Source organism: Xyrauchen texanus, chromosome 45 (genome assembly GCF_025860055.1).
Source record: "Xyrauchen texanus isolate HMW12.3.18 chromosome 45, RBS_HiC_50CHRs, whole genome shotgun sequence".
NCBI classification, from domain to species: domain Eukaryota; kingdom Metazoa; phylum Chordata; class Actinopteri; order Cypriniformes; family Catostomidae; genus Xyrauchen; species Xyrauchen texanus.
In genome coordinates, this window is record NC_068320.1 from 24,904,256 (window position 1) to 24,921,717 (window position 17,462).

The following is a 17,462-nucleotide window of genomic DNA, read 5'->3' on the forward strand; positions in this document are numbered from 1 at the left end:
CGATATTGAAGTTTTTAAACGGATCGGGTATCGGACCAACCAACCCGATCCAAACCCGATACTATGTGTTAGTCATGTTCGTTACTGTCAAGCTAAAACAAATGATATAAAAGAACCATAAAAACACAATTAAAGCAGTTCATATGACTCGTGCATTTTATTCAAATCCACTTGAAGACATGCGATATCTCTGTGAATCACAAAAGACTGTTTAATAAATAAATATATAAAATGCACGCGCAGCTCCAGTGTTTCAGTGAATGCCGCTGCTCTGTTCACACACACACACGGCTATTTTTAGCCTTCACGCGGTGTGCAATATTAGAGCTCTACTCACGAACAACATCTCATATGTGGATGCTCAATAGTTCAGTTCACTTATAATATGCATTTAGAACGGCGCCGGAGGAGCATTTGACCAGAATTTGAATAAGAAGCGACTGTGAACTTGCCTACAAACAGACACTTACAGGACCTCCTGGAGAGTTCAGAATTTCAAAATAAAAGCATGAGGGTTTAAAAGGTAAAGGTGCACGATTGAGATATATTACTATATATTACTATTATAATATATTATTATTTGTTTACAAATGATAATAATATTTAAGTTGAATGGGTTCCAAAAAATAAATGTGTGAATGAAAAGTGGACCGATATCTTGAACAAAAAAGAGATCTGAAGTTTTTCCAAAAATTTAGCTGCTACATTATCCAGTATACTAGTTAATAATAATTAGTAAGCTATACATTTATATGAGCTATACATTTATATGAAATAATATGTAGTTAGAGGTTTGTGTTTCTTTACATATTAATGAGTACTCCCAATTAGTTCCACACAATAATGTAAAGATATTCTAAACTGATTATGGAAAAGAACCAACGCTGGTATCGGATTCGGATCGGTATCGGCCGATACTGAGATTTCCGATATCGGAATCGGATCGGAAGAGAAAAAGTGGTATCGGTGCATCCCTAATAAACACTGCACAACAGCTATACATCAGCTGGCTCCCATTAGACTTACAAAGAACTTAAGTTTTTAACTACTCTAACTTTAAATAATTTGACTTAAAAACAACAAAATAAGCACACACATATGAGCATTTTTTCTGTTTATCAATTCATGAGCTAACTAAGCTATTACTTTAATGCTGACATTCATTTAGCATTGTTAGATCACCTTCTACACATCAAAATGTAAAAAATATAATACAAATAATAATATTATCAATTTAATCATAATAACTCTCACTTTCTTCACACTGTGACAAAAAGTGTCCCTTTGCGCCTCCTGGCAGTGATTTTGCGAACGTGTCTCACATGTGAGAAGGCGGTACTCCCCAAGGTACTAAGGCACAATCTGGTTGCTTACCCACTGTATTTACACCTAGTCCAATTAGTCACTCCATACAAATATATAAGTAGTTTGAAAGTGTAGTGAGACCGACTCAATTGTATCCTTCACGGTGCATCATGGGAGTCGCGGTTGCTGCAGGACTCGTTTGCTCTGGTTTGTTTGCCGCGATTCTCTGATTGGTTGATCTTTCTTTGCAGGATCATGGGTAGTGTAGTTCTTCACCACAAATTCTGCTATTACACGTTACTGTTTTCTTTTATGAATGAAGTTGAAATAACACAGACTTTATGGTTGCAACAGAAGCATATACCATCGATTAGCAACCTCAAAACTCACTGTAAGTCTGTCTTTAAAGGTGCATAACTTATTGTTGAAAATCAATTCGCAATTTCACATATGAAGAAAATGAATAGGATGTTTACATCCTGTGAGACAAGGTTGGCCAAAAGATACGTTTTTAGCACATTAACATATACATAACCTCAAAGCTAACAGTCATAGCCACAAAACTTCAATTCTGATTTCATTGTGTTTTTAAATTATGAGTTGCTTGAAGCTAGGAAAGTTATAAAGTAGCTTTCTCAACACTGGTATTCAACAGATCACCATACAGTGTTGTCTTTTACCAGTCAATGGTATCTAGCAGACAGTGGGCATAACACAGCTGTGGTTCTCACAGTTCCTGTCAGCTTCTGAGACAAAGTAGGGAAAAAATTATCACGCAAGCTCCGCCAAACCAGCACATTGATTCAGGGATATGCGCGGCTTCGCGTGATTAGTTGAGTTACGAATTTAACGCAAGCTTTTCGGCTAACAAGCGGCCAAAAAACACTTCCAGCTGCAATGCCCGCGATTACATGCAAATTATCTGATAGGCAAAACACGCACACAGACAGAGCCATCAAGATTAGGAGCTGTGCACTGGCAGCTGAGGTGCATTCTGCAGAAAACGTCAACTAAGCAACTTCATGTGTTTCTTGGCTGATGTTAAAATCTTCCAGCAGTTTCATTGTTTCCTCTGAGAAGCGCTGGTTGTAAAACGCAGCACCAGCTGTTATCAAAGCTTTACAAAAGGCTTTGCATCATTAGTCCCTTCAGGATACATGAGGGATGTTCTAATGTGGATAACAGGGAACTGAAGAATTGTGATTGCCACCCTGGGTTCTCCTTTCCCTTACTGATAATGTACGTGAGTCACAAACAAACACTCTATGTTTCTAGGCTGATTCTCCAAAGCACAAAACTGCATCGTTGTCACAAGGCCGGCTTGATCAAATTGATCAGATCAGCATTAACATGGGACCTGTGGCAATGTTAGGCATAGTTAATGAGGTAAATTCACACTGATATACTGTATAAGTGTCTTTACTAGAATTCAGTAGAGCTACAAACAATGGGCCTCTTTCTTTAAAAACCAGCAGAACGAATTGTAATGTAAATCATTCTTAAAAACATAAAACTTCAACTACATTGAAAAATGTATAATTTTTTAACAAATGATTTACACAGAAATTCGTTCAGCTCATGTTTCAAGAATAAGGCCTAATGCATGTAGTGCATTAGTTTGAATCCAGGGTGTGCTGAGTGACTCTAGCCAGGTCTCCTAAGCAACCAAATTGGCCCGGTTGCTAGGGAGGGTAGAGTCACATGGTGTAACCTCCTCGTGGTCGTGATTAGTGGTTCTTGCCCTCTATGGGGCATGCGGTGAGTTGTGTGTGGATTGCGGAGAGTAGCATGAGCCTCCACATGCTGTGAGTCTCCACGGTGTCACGTGATAAGATGCGTGGATTGACATCTCGGAAGCGGAGGCAACTGAAACTTGTCCTCCGCTACCCGGATTGAGGTGAGTAACCGTGTCACCACGAGGACCTACTAAGTAGTGGGAACTGGGCATTCCAAATTGGGGAAAAAACAAACGACTTTTACGGCAAATGCACGTATTCATGAAAAAACAAGCGAACAAATGTTATGCCATGTTCTCACTACTCCAGTTTCAGTTTCCTAACGTCATTGTTTTTAAAAGAGCATTTTCTGCAACATTAATGGAGAGAATTTTCGAAACGCCCCATTTTTGGTGGTGGAAAATGACGCCCTAGTGTGGATAAGAGGCACAAGCATAGCAAAATCTATGCGTTTGAAAACTTAAACGGATTAGTGTAGACATGGCCTTAGTGTAACCTGTCCATAAAAGCATTCTTACTTAAATGATTACATTCAATTCAATGTGAGAATTTACTTGATTTTTTTTTACTTTGTTCTTCTTATGTTTGAATGAATAATGCCCAATGCATGTATTCATGAAAAACAAGTGCGACAAATATTATGTTGTGTCCTCAAAACCTTTTAGGTTCAGTTTCAGTTTCCTAACGTCATCAATTAAAAAGAAAATTTTTGGCCACAATCATTCTAATCCATTTTTGTGCAAATGCACATTTTCAAGAAAAACGAGCAGAACAATCTTAATGCCACATCCACACTTTTCCATTTTCAGTTTCCTAATGTCATTGTATTCCAAAGTGTGCGATATTTAAGAGCCTTTAGATTTTTCTACATTATGCCTTTCATTCACACTGGAACGGCGCTTTCACAATACAAACGGACACCTACGAAAAGGCTCTCTCTAACGGCATACTTGGAAAACGATGGCGGTAGGAAACTGAAAACAAAGCTTTCATACAAACTGATAGTGTGGACGTGGCCTTAGTGTAAACATTCGTAAAACCATTTTTTAATTAAAGGATTGAATTGAATTAACAGTTTACGTTTTTTTAATCAAATGTTTCAAATTTGGTTTCATTCTGCATGTGTTTCATGAATTTAATTAATAAGTTATATTTAAAATGAATTGAAAAGTCTTAGGATGATTAGTGCAATCGAAATTTAGGATCAATTTCTTTGCACCTTGTTTGTTCACATATTGTTTTTGTGAGCAAATGTTCTCTTAGCTGCCCAGAGCGACTTTGCTTCCCACTAATACAAACATATTTGGAAAAAGCAAACTTTCCCTCAAGTTCGTAAACCCTTTTTTAACATCAACGCAAAAACGAGTGAGAGAGGCGCTCTGACAAACAGACAGATGTCGTTTTTGACATTGACTTGACTCTAAACCTTCCCCCATCGCTACTCCATATGCCATCCATATTTTCGAAACTAAAACACGCCATTGAGCGAGTTAACAAGACAGGCCTTGTCTGAGGCCGGCCGCTCATATGGGCACTAGTGGGGGAGCTCCTCTCAGAGAGGTGCGCTGGGTCGCAGCCAGCCCAGGTTAAAATAACAAGAACCCTCTCAGCAGTGGAGCTGAAATACATGTGGCAAACACACACCAACAGAGAACATAAGTGAGTGTGCACTAGGGTTGGGCTATACGGCAAAATAATTGAAAAACATTTCAGCCTGTTGATGATTTTGATATTTATGCTACGATAATGGTGTAAAAAGTGATTTATTTTCAAAAAGCCAGTGATGTCAAGTTGATTTAAAGCTTTAAATGTAATAACTAAAACTTATTACAGTTAAAAATAATTGCTGCATTTTTTTCACAATGAGCACATATACATGCACAGCAATACACTGATAGCTGCAACAAACAAGCTTATTCAAGAAAACGACTATGTGAGAAACCCAAACTTGGCATGTGATTTAAAATCATCTGATTATTCTCTGCTTTTGACTTCAAAACGTAGACAGGTGTGTGCACTTGCGCACATTGAATAAGCCGGTAAATGTGTTTCACACAATTTAAAATAGTAAATAACATATACATCAAATTGCTAATTTATATATATATATAAGTAATATCACATGAGCAAGAGTGCGATATGGCCCTACATCAGCACTGCTGTTATTTGGCCGCAGGATGAGTGCCGTTGGTAATTACAGCAGTGCTGATGTAGGGCCATATAGCCCAATTGTGAGTGTGATATTGCTTATATACAACAGTTCAATTAACAAGTAAATAACAAAAAAAATAGGAAAAACCGAGTACGGACATAAAAAGGCATTTGTGCATGGAACAACTTTATTACGCAATGGATCAGAATCTGCCATTGCTGGTTCAAAACAAATGATGTGTTCAAGCCTCCGTTAGTAATTCAGAAATAGTATCAAGGCTTGTTTCTAACAAGTTATTTGATAAACAAGGAGAGAGAGAGAGAGAGAGAGAGAGACTGAGCATGTGCGATCACCTGGTGCCACACCAAATCAGAGATGCTGTCAGCTTTCTGAAGGTCAGCTTTCTCAGTGGAAAAATAGCATTCAAGCGGGGGTATTTCTCCCTATTTCATGGTAGCCATGCAAGAGTCGATCACTATAGAAACAGCGATGTCCTCTGCCATTTTAAACAGTGTGTATCTAATGTGGAAACTCAGTAAGCACCTCGAGTTCTGTAATCAAACAGTCTGTTGTTTCTCTCATGAGCCTTAATCCTGAAATTGTTCATTTAAAGCCGTTTAAAACAATGTCCTAGCTTAAGTAATGTAGTGGTAATACGAGCGATCATGGCGCGCTGTTCTACGTAAACAATGACTAACGGATTCACTTTACGTCACCAACTGGCTCATATTACACACATAAATGAATTAAACAGTAGATTTGGAATAGGCTGTTTCTTCTGGTTTCTAATTAGTCATTCATTTTTAGCAATTGACATTTTTTATGTATTAAGAAGAAGGAAAGAACATCAGTGCACACATAGCATTTTCTCTCAAAAGTCTGAATCAAACTAACTAACCATACGTACAGTGCACAGTGAATATGACTCTCACTTATAGCGCACGTGAAGCGCTTTTACATTGAAGTTGCTCTCGCACACTCGTGCAGATACAGCGAGAGCAGCAATCTCCTGAAATCTTTCAGTTCATATGGTCCGGTATCTGCTTGAGAAACCATTCGGCCAAACGGGAACATTTATGGGCCGATGCCGATAATAATAAAATCCAGAATATCGTCCGATTTATCGACCTCTGCAATATCTCGGTCAACCACTGGTGGAAATACATTTACCGGCATTCTTGCCAGCTTATCTAATGCCCACAAATGTTTATGTTTTGATGTCAACATCGGAAAGTAACCCGATAATTTCAAGCAGCATGCAAACATGTTTTCTAGCTTTGTCTGTTTTTTAATAAGCTAATTTTTTTGTTAGTTATCAGCATATTGCGGTGTATGTAAATGTGTTCACTGACACAGTCTTAAGTCAAATTATTAGCAAGATTTAAAGTACATAAAAATCATTGTCATATGCACTTGCAAAACCATCGCAAATACGCATACCAACACAAGTGATGTTGAACGATCACTTTTTGTAGTGACGTTGCTTTTGGGTATCTTCTAGAGAGACTATATTTTGCAAAAACAGTTCATTTCCAGGCGCTTTTGAACAGCCGTTATTCTCAAGACATGCTTTTACAGCAACTTTAGTTTTCACGTGAGCCCAGGCTGTGGTTTGTTTGGATTGACATATGTAGAGCAGTTAATGTCATTTTGTTTTTTTCGTTGCATCTGTTTGCACCAGCTGTGCACCTGGTTCACAAAGAATCAGGCCCTCTCTGTGAGCAGGCCTGTGCTTGCCGTTCCTTCTTGGTTGTTTGGAAAAAGTCGAACTGCTAGCATTTTGAAAATAGATGAGGTTTTTGGCAGTCGCCTCTCTGGCAAAACAGCTGAGGCTATACATTCCAGGCCTGGCACGGTCGGGCTTGACGCGAGGCCTCTTACAACCAAAATACAGTGTTCTGGCCCCGACCGACATCAAAGAATCTCTCTGTCTGCCGCAGCAGTGTTACAGACAAGACCAAGGAGAGTGCGAGGGAGCAAAGAACCGTAGACACAAGGAAGCGGGAAGGAAAACAACCCTCAGCATGTCGAGTGCTCTGGTGTAGATGAAAAACAAGCGGCCCTGAGCGTAAAGCTACTGCAGGTACCGTGAGGAATGGAATACGCTGTCCACTTCAGACAGGAAACCATTACCTTGGGAACATCGTCTGCTATAAGTGAAGGTGTTTTTCTTTATTTTCAAATCTCATAGAGCTGGCTTGCTTTAAGTGGTTTATTATCAACCCTGGCAGTAAAAGGCCCACCAACTAACCTGGTATCTCCAGCAGGCTGGGAAAAGGGGCCCTTAAAAAAGTGTGTGTGTACTCCTGGTCTCTTTGGATCTCCAGTGGCGTCACCTCTTAAATAGCTTCTTGCACACCCTTTTCTCTCCTTCACAAATCAAATACATTTTCCTTCCCTCCATCACAAAAGAAACAGAAATCTCCTAAATTCTCAGGCCATTAAAATGCCACTGTTTTTCTAATTCTAGGGACGATCGACAACAAGGGAGGGCCCCCCATTTAATCATTTGGTGAATAGATGTGACATGGAAGTCTTTCTTCAGTGCAACACAACGGGAATTCTGAAGAATGTGGCGCACTTTTCTTTTCATACAATGAAAACGAGTTTGCTTTGTCATTACTAATAGTCATTTCTGCACATTAAACTGGGACAGAATAAAGTTTTTTTTTAACGTAGAAAAAAATGACACACTTTACCTTTAAGGAATGATTTAAATACATTTGCCTGTTCTGCTCAGAGGCTTTAGCTCATGACGAATAGCTTTTCCAGGCAGCCCTGGGCTAACCTCGATTAACTGACCCGCTAAAGGCTACTAAAGGCTCCATGCAGTGAGGGGTTTGACATGAAACGACGACTCATGTCATTAAACAGGGGTTTTCTGTGAATACCATTCTCTGGAGACCAGTGCTTAAATGCAGAAATATATCAAATTAACTATAGTTAAGTTTACCCCACACAGCCTCTCTTTAATTGGGTGCACGTTAGGACTGGGCAATATTAAGTATTTTAGTATATATTTAAATATTTCTGTATCTTTATTTATTTGTATTTTTTTGCCTTTTGTCGGAGTTCAGTCTTGAATTAAACTATCTTGGTACGTTCTCAGATTTGTGAACCGTGAAACAAGGAAGTATCACAATACCAGTATTATGACATGGTCTTTAAAGAAACATAATGACCAACTGAATAGATTAGTTAATGTTTGCAAACAAATGCATGGCTCCGGCACTTCCTTGTTATTCTGGCACCTAAAAGAATTGCTTTCAATGGGCGCTTCATACAAATTAAGCTAAAAAAAAAGTGTGGTTTGTGCTGTTCGCTTTGGAAAGATTACTAAAAACTTGGACATTTCCATTTCTATAAGAATTGGTGAAACAGGACAAACACAGGATTTTTTTTTTCCTATTTATAATTTATTCAATGTCCCTTTGTGACTGTGATAACTGTGAAAGATGCATTTAAGTTGCACTTAACGGACTTAGAGTGGTTCAAAGCTCTCGTTAATTTACAAACATTTTTACTTTGATAACGAAGCTTTTGGGAAATGCACCGCAGAGATTAAGTACTACTTAAGTGCTACTAACATTCTTCTTAGTGCTTTGGGAAACCCAGCCAACATCTGTGAAAAGCAGGAGGACTGAAAAGTGTCTAATAATAATGTTTATTGCAATATGACCACCAGGACATATATGACCATTCCTGCCATTTAATTGTAGAAAACATTCCCTGTCTTTGGTCAGTTTGGATCACTACTTTATTTTAAGAATGTGAAATGTCAGAATAATAGTTGAGAGAATTATTTATTTCAGCTTTTATTTCTTTCATCACATTCCCAGTGGGTCAGAAATTTACATACACTTTGTTAGTATTTGGTAGCATTGCCTTTGAATTGTTTAACTTGGGTCAAACATTTTGGGCTGTCTTCCACAAGCTTCTCACAATAAGTTGCTGGAATTTTGTCCCATTGCTCCAGACAGAACTGGTGTAACTGAGTCAGGTTTGTAGACCTCCTTGCTCACACACGCTTTTCAGTTCTGCCCATGAATCAGATTGAGTTCAGGGCTTTGTGATGGCCACTCCAATACTTGACTTTGTTGTCCTTAAGCCATTTTGCCACAACTTTGGAGTTATGCTTGGGGTCATTGTCCATTTGGAAGACCCATTTGTGACCGAGCTTTAACTTCATGTCTGATGTCTTGAGATGTTGCTTCAATATACCCACAACAATTTCCTTCCTCATGATGTCATCTATTTTGTGAAGTGCACCAGTCCCTCCTGCAGTAAAGCACCCCCACAACATGATACTGCCACCCCCATGCTTCACAGTTGGGATGGTGTTCTTCGGCTTGCAAACCTCATCCTTTTTCCTCCAAACATAACGATGGACATTATGGTCAAAAAGTTACATTTTTGTTTCATCAGACCAGAGGAAAATTCTCCAGAAAGTAAGATCTCTGTCCCCATGTGCACTTGCAAACTGTAGTCTGGCTTTTTTATGGCGGTTTTGGAGCAGCGGCTTCTTCCTTGCTGAACAGCCTTTCAGGTTATGTCGATAAATGATTTGTTTCACTGTGGATATAGATACTTGTCTACCTGTTTCCTCCAGTATCTTCACAAGGTCCTTTGCTGTTGTTCTGGAATTGATTTACACTTTTTGCACCAAACTACATTCATCTCTTGGATACAGAATGTGTCTCCGTCCTGATGGCTGTGTGGTCCCATGGTGTTTATACTTGTGTACTATTGTTTGTACATAGTGAATAATGAACGTGGTACCTTCAGGTCTTTGGAAGTTGCTCCCAAGGATGAACCAGACTTGTGGAGGTCCACAATTCTTTTTTCTGAGGTCTTGGCTGATTTATTTAGATTTTCCCATGATGTCTAGCAAAGAGGCACTGAGTTTGAAGGTAGGCCTTAAAATACATCCTCCAATTCAGTACACCTCCAATCAGAAGCTAATTGTCTAAAGGCTTGACAAAATTTTCTGAAATTTTCCGAGCTGCTTAAATGCACAGTTAGCTTAGTGTATGTAAACTTCTGACCCACTGGAATTGTGATATAGTCAATTAAAAGTGAACCATCTGACTGTAAAAAATTGTTGTAAAGATTTCACCAAGATCCACTCATTTGGAGATGTCTGGCCTCACCCCTTGATGCTGACATGATGGAATGTACCCCATCACATGCTAGTGGGTGATGACGTGACTAGTCGAATCCAACTCAACTAGACTCAGCTAAAAATCAGTTGTCATGCAACCCCTATTATGTACTGTATGTTGACCAATAATTAAAGCGCTAAAGATGTTTATTGCCTGTCTGCGTGCTATTTTTCATTACTTTTATGCTTTAAAAATGTGTGAAACATGCAAGGATATGAATTAATCATCCTGACACATTTCCAACAAAATCATACCTGCCTATTGTTAGTTAAAACTGGTTTTGTCGATAGTTCAGAAAGAACCTACATATATATCTTCACTGTAAACCATAGATAAAACATATGAACATTAATAAACATTATTACATTATATAATAATGCAGTGCTGCTCATTTTTATTTTTAGCACATCAAAGTCATTGTGATATTCACAACGTTGCTTAATTTTATATCAACATCAAACTCTTTGTGAATTTATCATGAATATTCAAGCAAGTAATCTACACTGTAAACCCTAATGTTGTCATTACTGGAAAAATCAATTAGTCTTTAATTTCTAAGTTTCTTAAAAATCCAGAGACTCAAACTATTGAGTACAAAATGTATGCTATGGGGAATACCCACAATACATTGTGGCTGATTTATTAAATTGTGTTTCTATGATCAAAGGGAACATATTAGGGCAAACGAGGTTGTAGCTCTTTTGTAGTATTATGTTATTTTGTCGTAAATAGTGGTTTCCTGTGATGTCATCATTCGAGTGATCGGAGTCCCCTTTGGATCATGTTAACACTATCTCAGTTCTCCTTGCACATGTGCAAAAGTACATGTGTCTGCATTTCTGTGGCAATATATGTTTATTCCATGATTGACTTAGAAGTAATAATCTTCTTTATTTAAACTGTGTTATTGTATGACCTAAATTTGAGTCCATTTAACTTAAATTATTATTTCAATCACAAATCTGAGTAAGGTCTACTTGCATCTAGTTACCTTAACTTAAATAGTTTATTCTCTGTGAACACCAAGTTAAGTGAACTTAATTACACAAGTTTTGGAGCCATTACTTAATTCAATTGAGGGAATGAGTTTACTCAATCAATTGAGTAGAGTCAACTTATTATGGGTTTCAGTCTAGGACACTAGTTAGCTTATGAACTAATGTCTTGAACATCCTGTATGGCCGGCCTTGAGTCCAAAACTGTTTCTGGCATGTCAAGTCTCTCTTCAACTGTGTAAGGAGCTCGGGCTCATGTCATAACTTCTACATGTTTATTGAAGGCTCAACTCTACATAAGGCCATGCTAAAGGGAGAACAATGCAAGATATTCACAGGCCTTCGCAGAAGGAGAAAGAGAGAGCCAGTGAGACTCCTGCTTTTTCGGCCCATTCACATTCGCAAGGTCCATTTGTAGAATGTTACGTAACTCACTTCATGCAGCCATGTTCATAATGTGAATGATTTTATGTCCGTCACTGAAAGTGCCCAGGGCTTGAGCCTTGCAAAGTGGCTGACAGATAATGTCCACAGCAACTCTTAGATCACATCCTGTTCACTGCACTGGGCAGCAGAATTTATGAACTGCACAAAAGGTAAACTTTTACTAAGGCTTGGTGTGACCGCTTGGCACAGTCACTGTTTATTTATCCTTGTATTGTTCCAAACCTGTTAACTGTGTGGTTGGGAAAACTGTTTTCACACCAACCACAATGAACCAAACTGTGACGTCAAACTTGGGTCCTCAACGAAGCTCTAGTGTGAAAACGCACTTAAGAACCCATTCAGTCTGTTATCTCCAGGCGATATCTACATATATGTGAGCTTGTTTTCTGTTCAGCCCATTAACACACAGGTTATTGTAGTAGCAGACAGCCAGGAAGGATAAAACAGTTCAGAGGTCACATGGTGGTATGTTTATACAGCCAGACCACACAGATAAAACAACTACACATAAATCGCTATAGGAACTAATATCATTCCAGACATCACATATGTGCTCCAGGTGTGTATGCATGTATAGACAGAACTCCAAGGGCTCTGCATTCCTTTTCCATTCTATAGTCAAAGCAAACATGCAAAACCACTGACAACATATAGATTCGATAACAAGTTTGGTATATCCTTTTACAGTTTCCATACCAGATTACAACATTAATAATGCAGTCACTAGAGGGCGCAAAATAAATACTGGCTCACAAAGGCAGCAAATAAATGCCAAATTCTAAGTTAAATTCTGGATGGCTAGAGAGGACCATAAAATTGCACAGCATGAAGATGAAATTCATGCAAAATTCATAAGTCATCGGCTAAAGTGTTTTTCAGTGCTGCAAATGCATCACACTTCATTTACATGAACAAGAAAATTTAAGGCAAACCTTTAAATGGAATATTATCATATTACGTGTTTCTGCATAAATACACATGTCGAAATCTGTAAACATGACACATAGACATTCAAGTGGAACTGCCATATTTACAGCAATTCTGATGCGTCATACAGCATGCATTAATTCCCTCATTAAAAATACATTTTAGTTCGACACCATCAATAACATTAGCTATTCATTTTGACTTTTAAATTGCATTGTTATTGTTAGAGAAATAACTGCATATTCTTTCAGAATTTAGCAGCACTTTAAGTGCAGTTCACAATCTGTCTGAAAATATTACTAGTAGGCTTTGTTCTAACAGTGCAGTACACTAAATAAAAGAGGGGAAAGATGATAAAGCCGATATGCAATCACATGAAAACACAACACATAATAATTTTAAAACTATTTTGTTATTATAAATATGATAAGCATAGCTGAGATTCAGTAGGCCAAAACATTTCTTTAAAACAATGCTTTATGTGCAAACAAATTCAAGTTCTACTCTACCAGTGTGTTTGTAGCACAAAATATCACATATATGCACAAAAAACACAGGCATAAATGCATATTCCTCTTAACCACATCTTAACTTAAGTTAACTGAAACTTTTTTTCATTTGAACATACTCCGAGTGGTTTTGCAGAACACAGAAATCTCTCCATGTGCATTTCATATTTCCGCCAGCGTCAAATGTGTCTGGTAAAATAAAGTGCAATGCTCGTCAAAACAGCTATAAACCGACAAGAAAAAAATCACAACACCACACCTATATAGTACAAGAGGTCAAAGTTCACTACCTTAGCCATGAGCTTTTCCTGTACTAGGTAGGGCAGAAATTATGTCACACTTGAAAACTAAGAATGCATGCTTGAGTGAGTCCATTCCAAGTATCTAAATACAAGGTATCTAATGGCAAGCACACTACGCCTGAACAAACACAAACCCCAACTGGAAAAGGACAGCCAAATGCAATATTCCTCACAAAATGAAAAGGCGGAATCTTTTCGGAATCATGAAGAAAAAAAAGCATTTTTTCTTCATGTTTACATAAGAATAAAAATAATATGTCTAATCATGACAATACAGTAGGTAACACAAATATTACATTATTAGATGTAAAGCTGTACTTGTAAGTACTTAATGTTTGTCTAGTAAAAGCAACTTCACACCATGATTACACATTAAGTACATGTTGTTCTTTAGTGTTACATTTCATAATAGGATACTTATGTAAATACAAAGTAAACTAAACACTGTAAAATTTGACCATTAATGTATTATGATTATAAGCTACAGTATTATCATCAACAGTAGCAGCAACAGCAGCAGCCATAATAAATGATAATCTCTTAAATGCCATAATTATCATGCAGCTTTGCAAAATAATCACTCATTAATTGCATGTAGTTCATATTATCTCACAAATCATGATTGTTATTCAAATGTCTTGTAATCAATAGTAGCTGCAGCAGAAACAGCAATAAAAGCAATCTGAATCCAATGTGGTTGAAATGATAATCTCTTAATGCCCTAATTCCCAAACAGCTCCACACATGAAGACATAATTAGTGCATATACTTCATTAGTACCACTGTAATGTGTGTCAGTGATAATGAACTGTTATTTTAAACTGCATTACTATTATTGTTTTGCTCAATAGTAGCAGCATGATCAAATACTTTTCGTCTAATAGTGCAGTTGTTTATTGTACCTGCTCTCTCGGCAGGCAGGGCAGTGATGTTCTCCGGTGGGATTTGCCCCTGGACTGTCCGTGCTGTGCCATGTCCGACGAAACTACAGAGCTGGACCTCCTGCGCCTCTTAAATACCGGAATATCCGCGCTCGATCCCTCGCGGTGTGATGCCCCCTGGTCCGGCAGCAGTCTGTCCGCATACCTCGCCAGCAGGACCCCCAGCACCCCGAGTAGGTACGCCAGGTAGGGTCTCCAGCTGGCGCGCACCTTCTGCAGCGAGACCAGCGACACGGTCCTAACGATGCTGATGAAGATGAGCACGGAGACGCCTTGACCCAGCCGCACCACCATGAGCGCCCCGCTGGCCAGGCAGGCGAGCAGCACCAGCGCGGTGGCCGCGAACGAGTAGAGCTGCTGTGCATCCAACAGCGACTGCGCCGCTGCTTCGCCCAGGTGGCACACAGTGAGAAAGAACACAGCCGTCCGGACGAGTACCCCGCAGCGGAGCAGATACACACCCACCCAGAAGAAGGCACACACGAGGGTGAGCGCGGGCGAGAGCAGCTGCCACACGAGTTCCACGAGCGTCACCACATACAGCGCGGGAGAACCCGAGTGTGCGTGCGTGCGCTCCGCATCCCAGTCCGCGGATTGAACGAGTAGCGCGAGGAACACAGAGAGCGAGCCGACGCACACGAGACTCCTAGAGCTCCACGCGCTCCATATCAGTGCCAGCCAGGAGTGACAGGGGTCCTGCTCCACGGGAGAGACACATGTGCGCACATAACCGTTGCGCTCGGATTCCACTGCCATCAGTCAAGGGGGAACACGCGCGCGCACACACATAAGTAAAGCGCAGAATAGCTATTCCCTCTCATCTGTGTGACTTAAGACCAGCAGAATGAATGTTAGACAGTAGCGAGTGTGTTATTTTCACCAAAAACATCCTTGCGCAAAAACAAAAGTGTGCGCAAACGCCTTTTGTTTTCCATGCGTAAAATACCCCATCAACTCATGATCCAGTCAAGCAGAAGGAAGGATAACTCCTGATGTTTCTAGGCCATCTTCGTCATCATCATCATCATCATCATCATAAGCAACCCTTCCTCCCTCCCTGTAGCTTTCTTTCTTTGTTACTATCCGGGTTTCTCGCGCAAACCTCTGGATTTCCCTTCTTTCCCGATCTCCATTCACTCTTGGATCGTTTTGACGCGTGGAAAATCTCCCAGGTGGAATATTTCCGTGGGTTTACTCACACTGGATCATACTGGGCAATGTCCCGTTGGTGTCGAGGCGGTCCGTAACACAACACACACTCATGCTCACACACACTCAGCGCGAGCTGCGGTCTATAAGCATATTAACGGTCAAATATGGTGACTGATCGTGATCGGACTCAATTCAATGCATTGATCAATCTCATTTATTGATCACTGGTTTCAGATGCGGAGCCTCGAGCAGTGTTGCCCCATTCACAGCACAAAGCTCTGCTGATGTCAGCGTGTCCATGTGTTTTCTTGAATATTTCATTTTTACAACTCACCAACATCTACGTCATCCAGACGCGTAATACAGGTTGCAGTGCTATTTATTTCAGCCTGATTTGGTAACATTTTAAAGTTAGTAACCCACATTTATGAAATGTCATTTTAGTTGCATGTGTGTATCTGCCAATTTCTCTAATTAATCTGACTTTCATTTATGTAACATGTAGTTAGGTTGATGCATTCATATGAAATAATATTTTTGACTTGAATAAGACCAGTTCATTTGAGATATAATTACATAAAACACGTCCTTTATTTTAGGTTACACTCAAAAACAACAACAACAGCAAAAAAGAAAGAAAAAAAGAATTGTTGCTGCTTGTTCAAGTTACTTAATTAAATTAAAGCAACACAATTCTAGAACATCTTGTCACAATATGATTTTATTCTGTTTATCCATTTAAATTTGTAAAATGGAAGTTTACTTAATCCATTTGAGTTGGGACAACATGAATACTTTTAGCGGTGTTAATGTAGCATTAATGAAACTGGGCAAGGGAATTTGCTTTACTAGGACTGGATAGAAAGAACAAAGGTTGAAATGAAGTTATTTTAAGCATTTATGGGAATATGAGCAGATTTGTTAATGGTTAATGTTCTGTTATATTGGTATTTAAAAAGAGTTTTGGGGGTTGCCATTGTGGTGAAGATTGGTGCTTGTGCTTAGTTTGAGGATGGACTTTCATTTTCAAGTGATTCTTGATTTCGAGTACTGCTTTCCTCTATAAGCAGTTTCTGTTAAATTAATAATGCAACAGTTTCACTGTCCTTACACTTGCTGATTGGGCATATACTAATGATTAAAAATAAAATAAATTATGTTGAACCAACATAAGAAAATGCATTAAATAAACCTGTTAAAATGAGTTTGATGAACCTAATTCAATTGAGTTAAAGCTACAATAATAGATGAGTTTGACCTCAATTATGTTGGCTCAATAAAACCACCTTAATCAGAATTAAAGATATTTAATTTATTTTAAAATATTTCTTCCATTCAATTAATTAAGGGTAATGACTAAAACATAATAATTTTTTTTTACTGTGTAGCTTAATATTTGTTCTTGCCGACTGACTTTCCTTTTATAGTAAAATGTAATAGTTTGTTAACATTCGCTGGTAAACATGAGATCAAACACATGTCCCATAAATGTCACCGTTTGGATATTAGTTCTCGCTGATTGTTGTTTCTTTCAAATGTAATATTTTAGAATATTGAATTGAGACTTTGTTAGCCTATTACTCCATCCCTTTGTAAAATGTCATCTATTACTCCAAAATATGAGAACTATTGCTTCAAATATAAATTGTATTTGTTTATTTGATTCCATCTTCACATTTTCTTGGGTGTTTGTTTCTGCTGACTGAGTTTCCTTGTAAAATTGTATCATTTGTTAACATTCACTGGCATGATTAAGATCAAACACAAGTCATATGGGCATTCAAAGTCCCTGTTTGGTTTTCTTATTTTCTCTGCGATTAGTTATTGCTGACTG

At 38.6% G+C, this 17,462-nt stretch overlaps 1 protein-coding gene across 1 annotated transcript in view; it reads right to left on the bottom strand.

Moving 5' to 3' along the window:
* The window catches only part of pde3a (phosphodiesterase 3A, cGMP-inhibited), a 119,560-nt gene extending 102,323 nt beyond the window's left edge, over positions 1–17,237 (bottom strand). The window contains 1 exon segment of the mRNA XM_052118966.1: positions 14,438–17,237. Within this exon segment, the coding sequence (XP_051974926.1) occupies positions 14,438–15,232 (795 nt within the window). The 5' untranslated portion in view covers positions 15,233–17,237.
* Between the last annotated feature and the right edge of the window lie 225 nt (positions 17,238–17,462).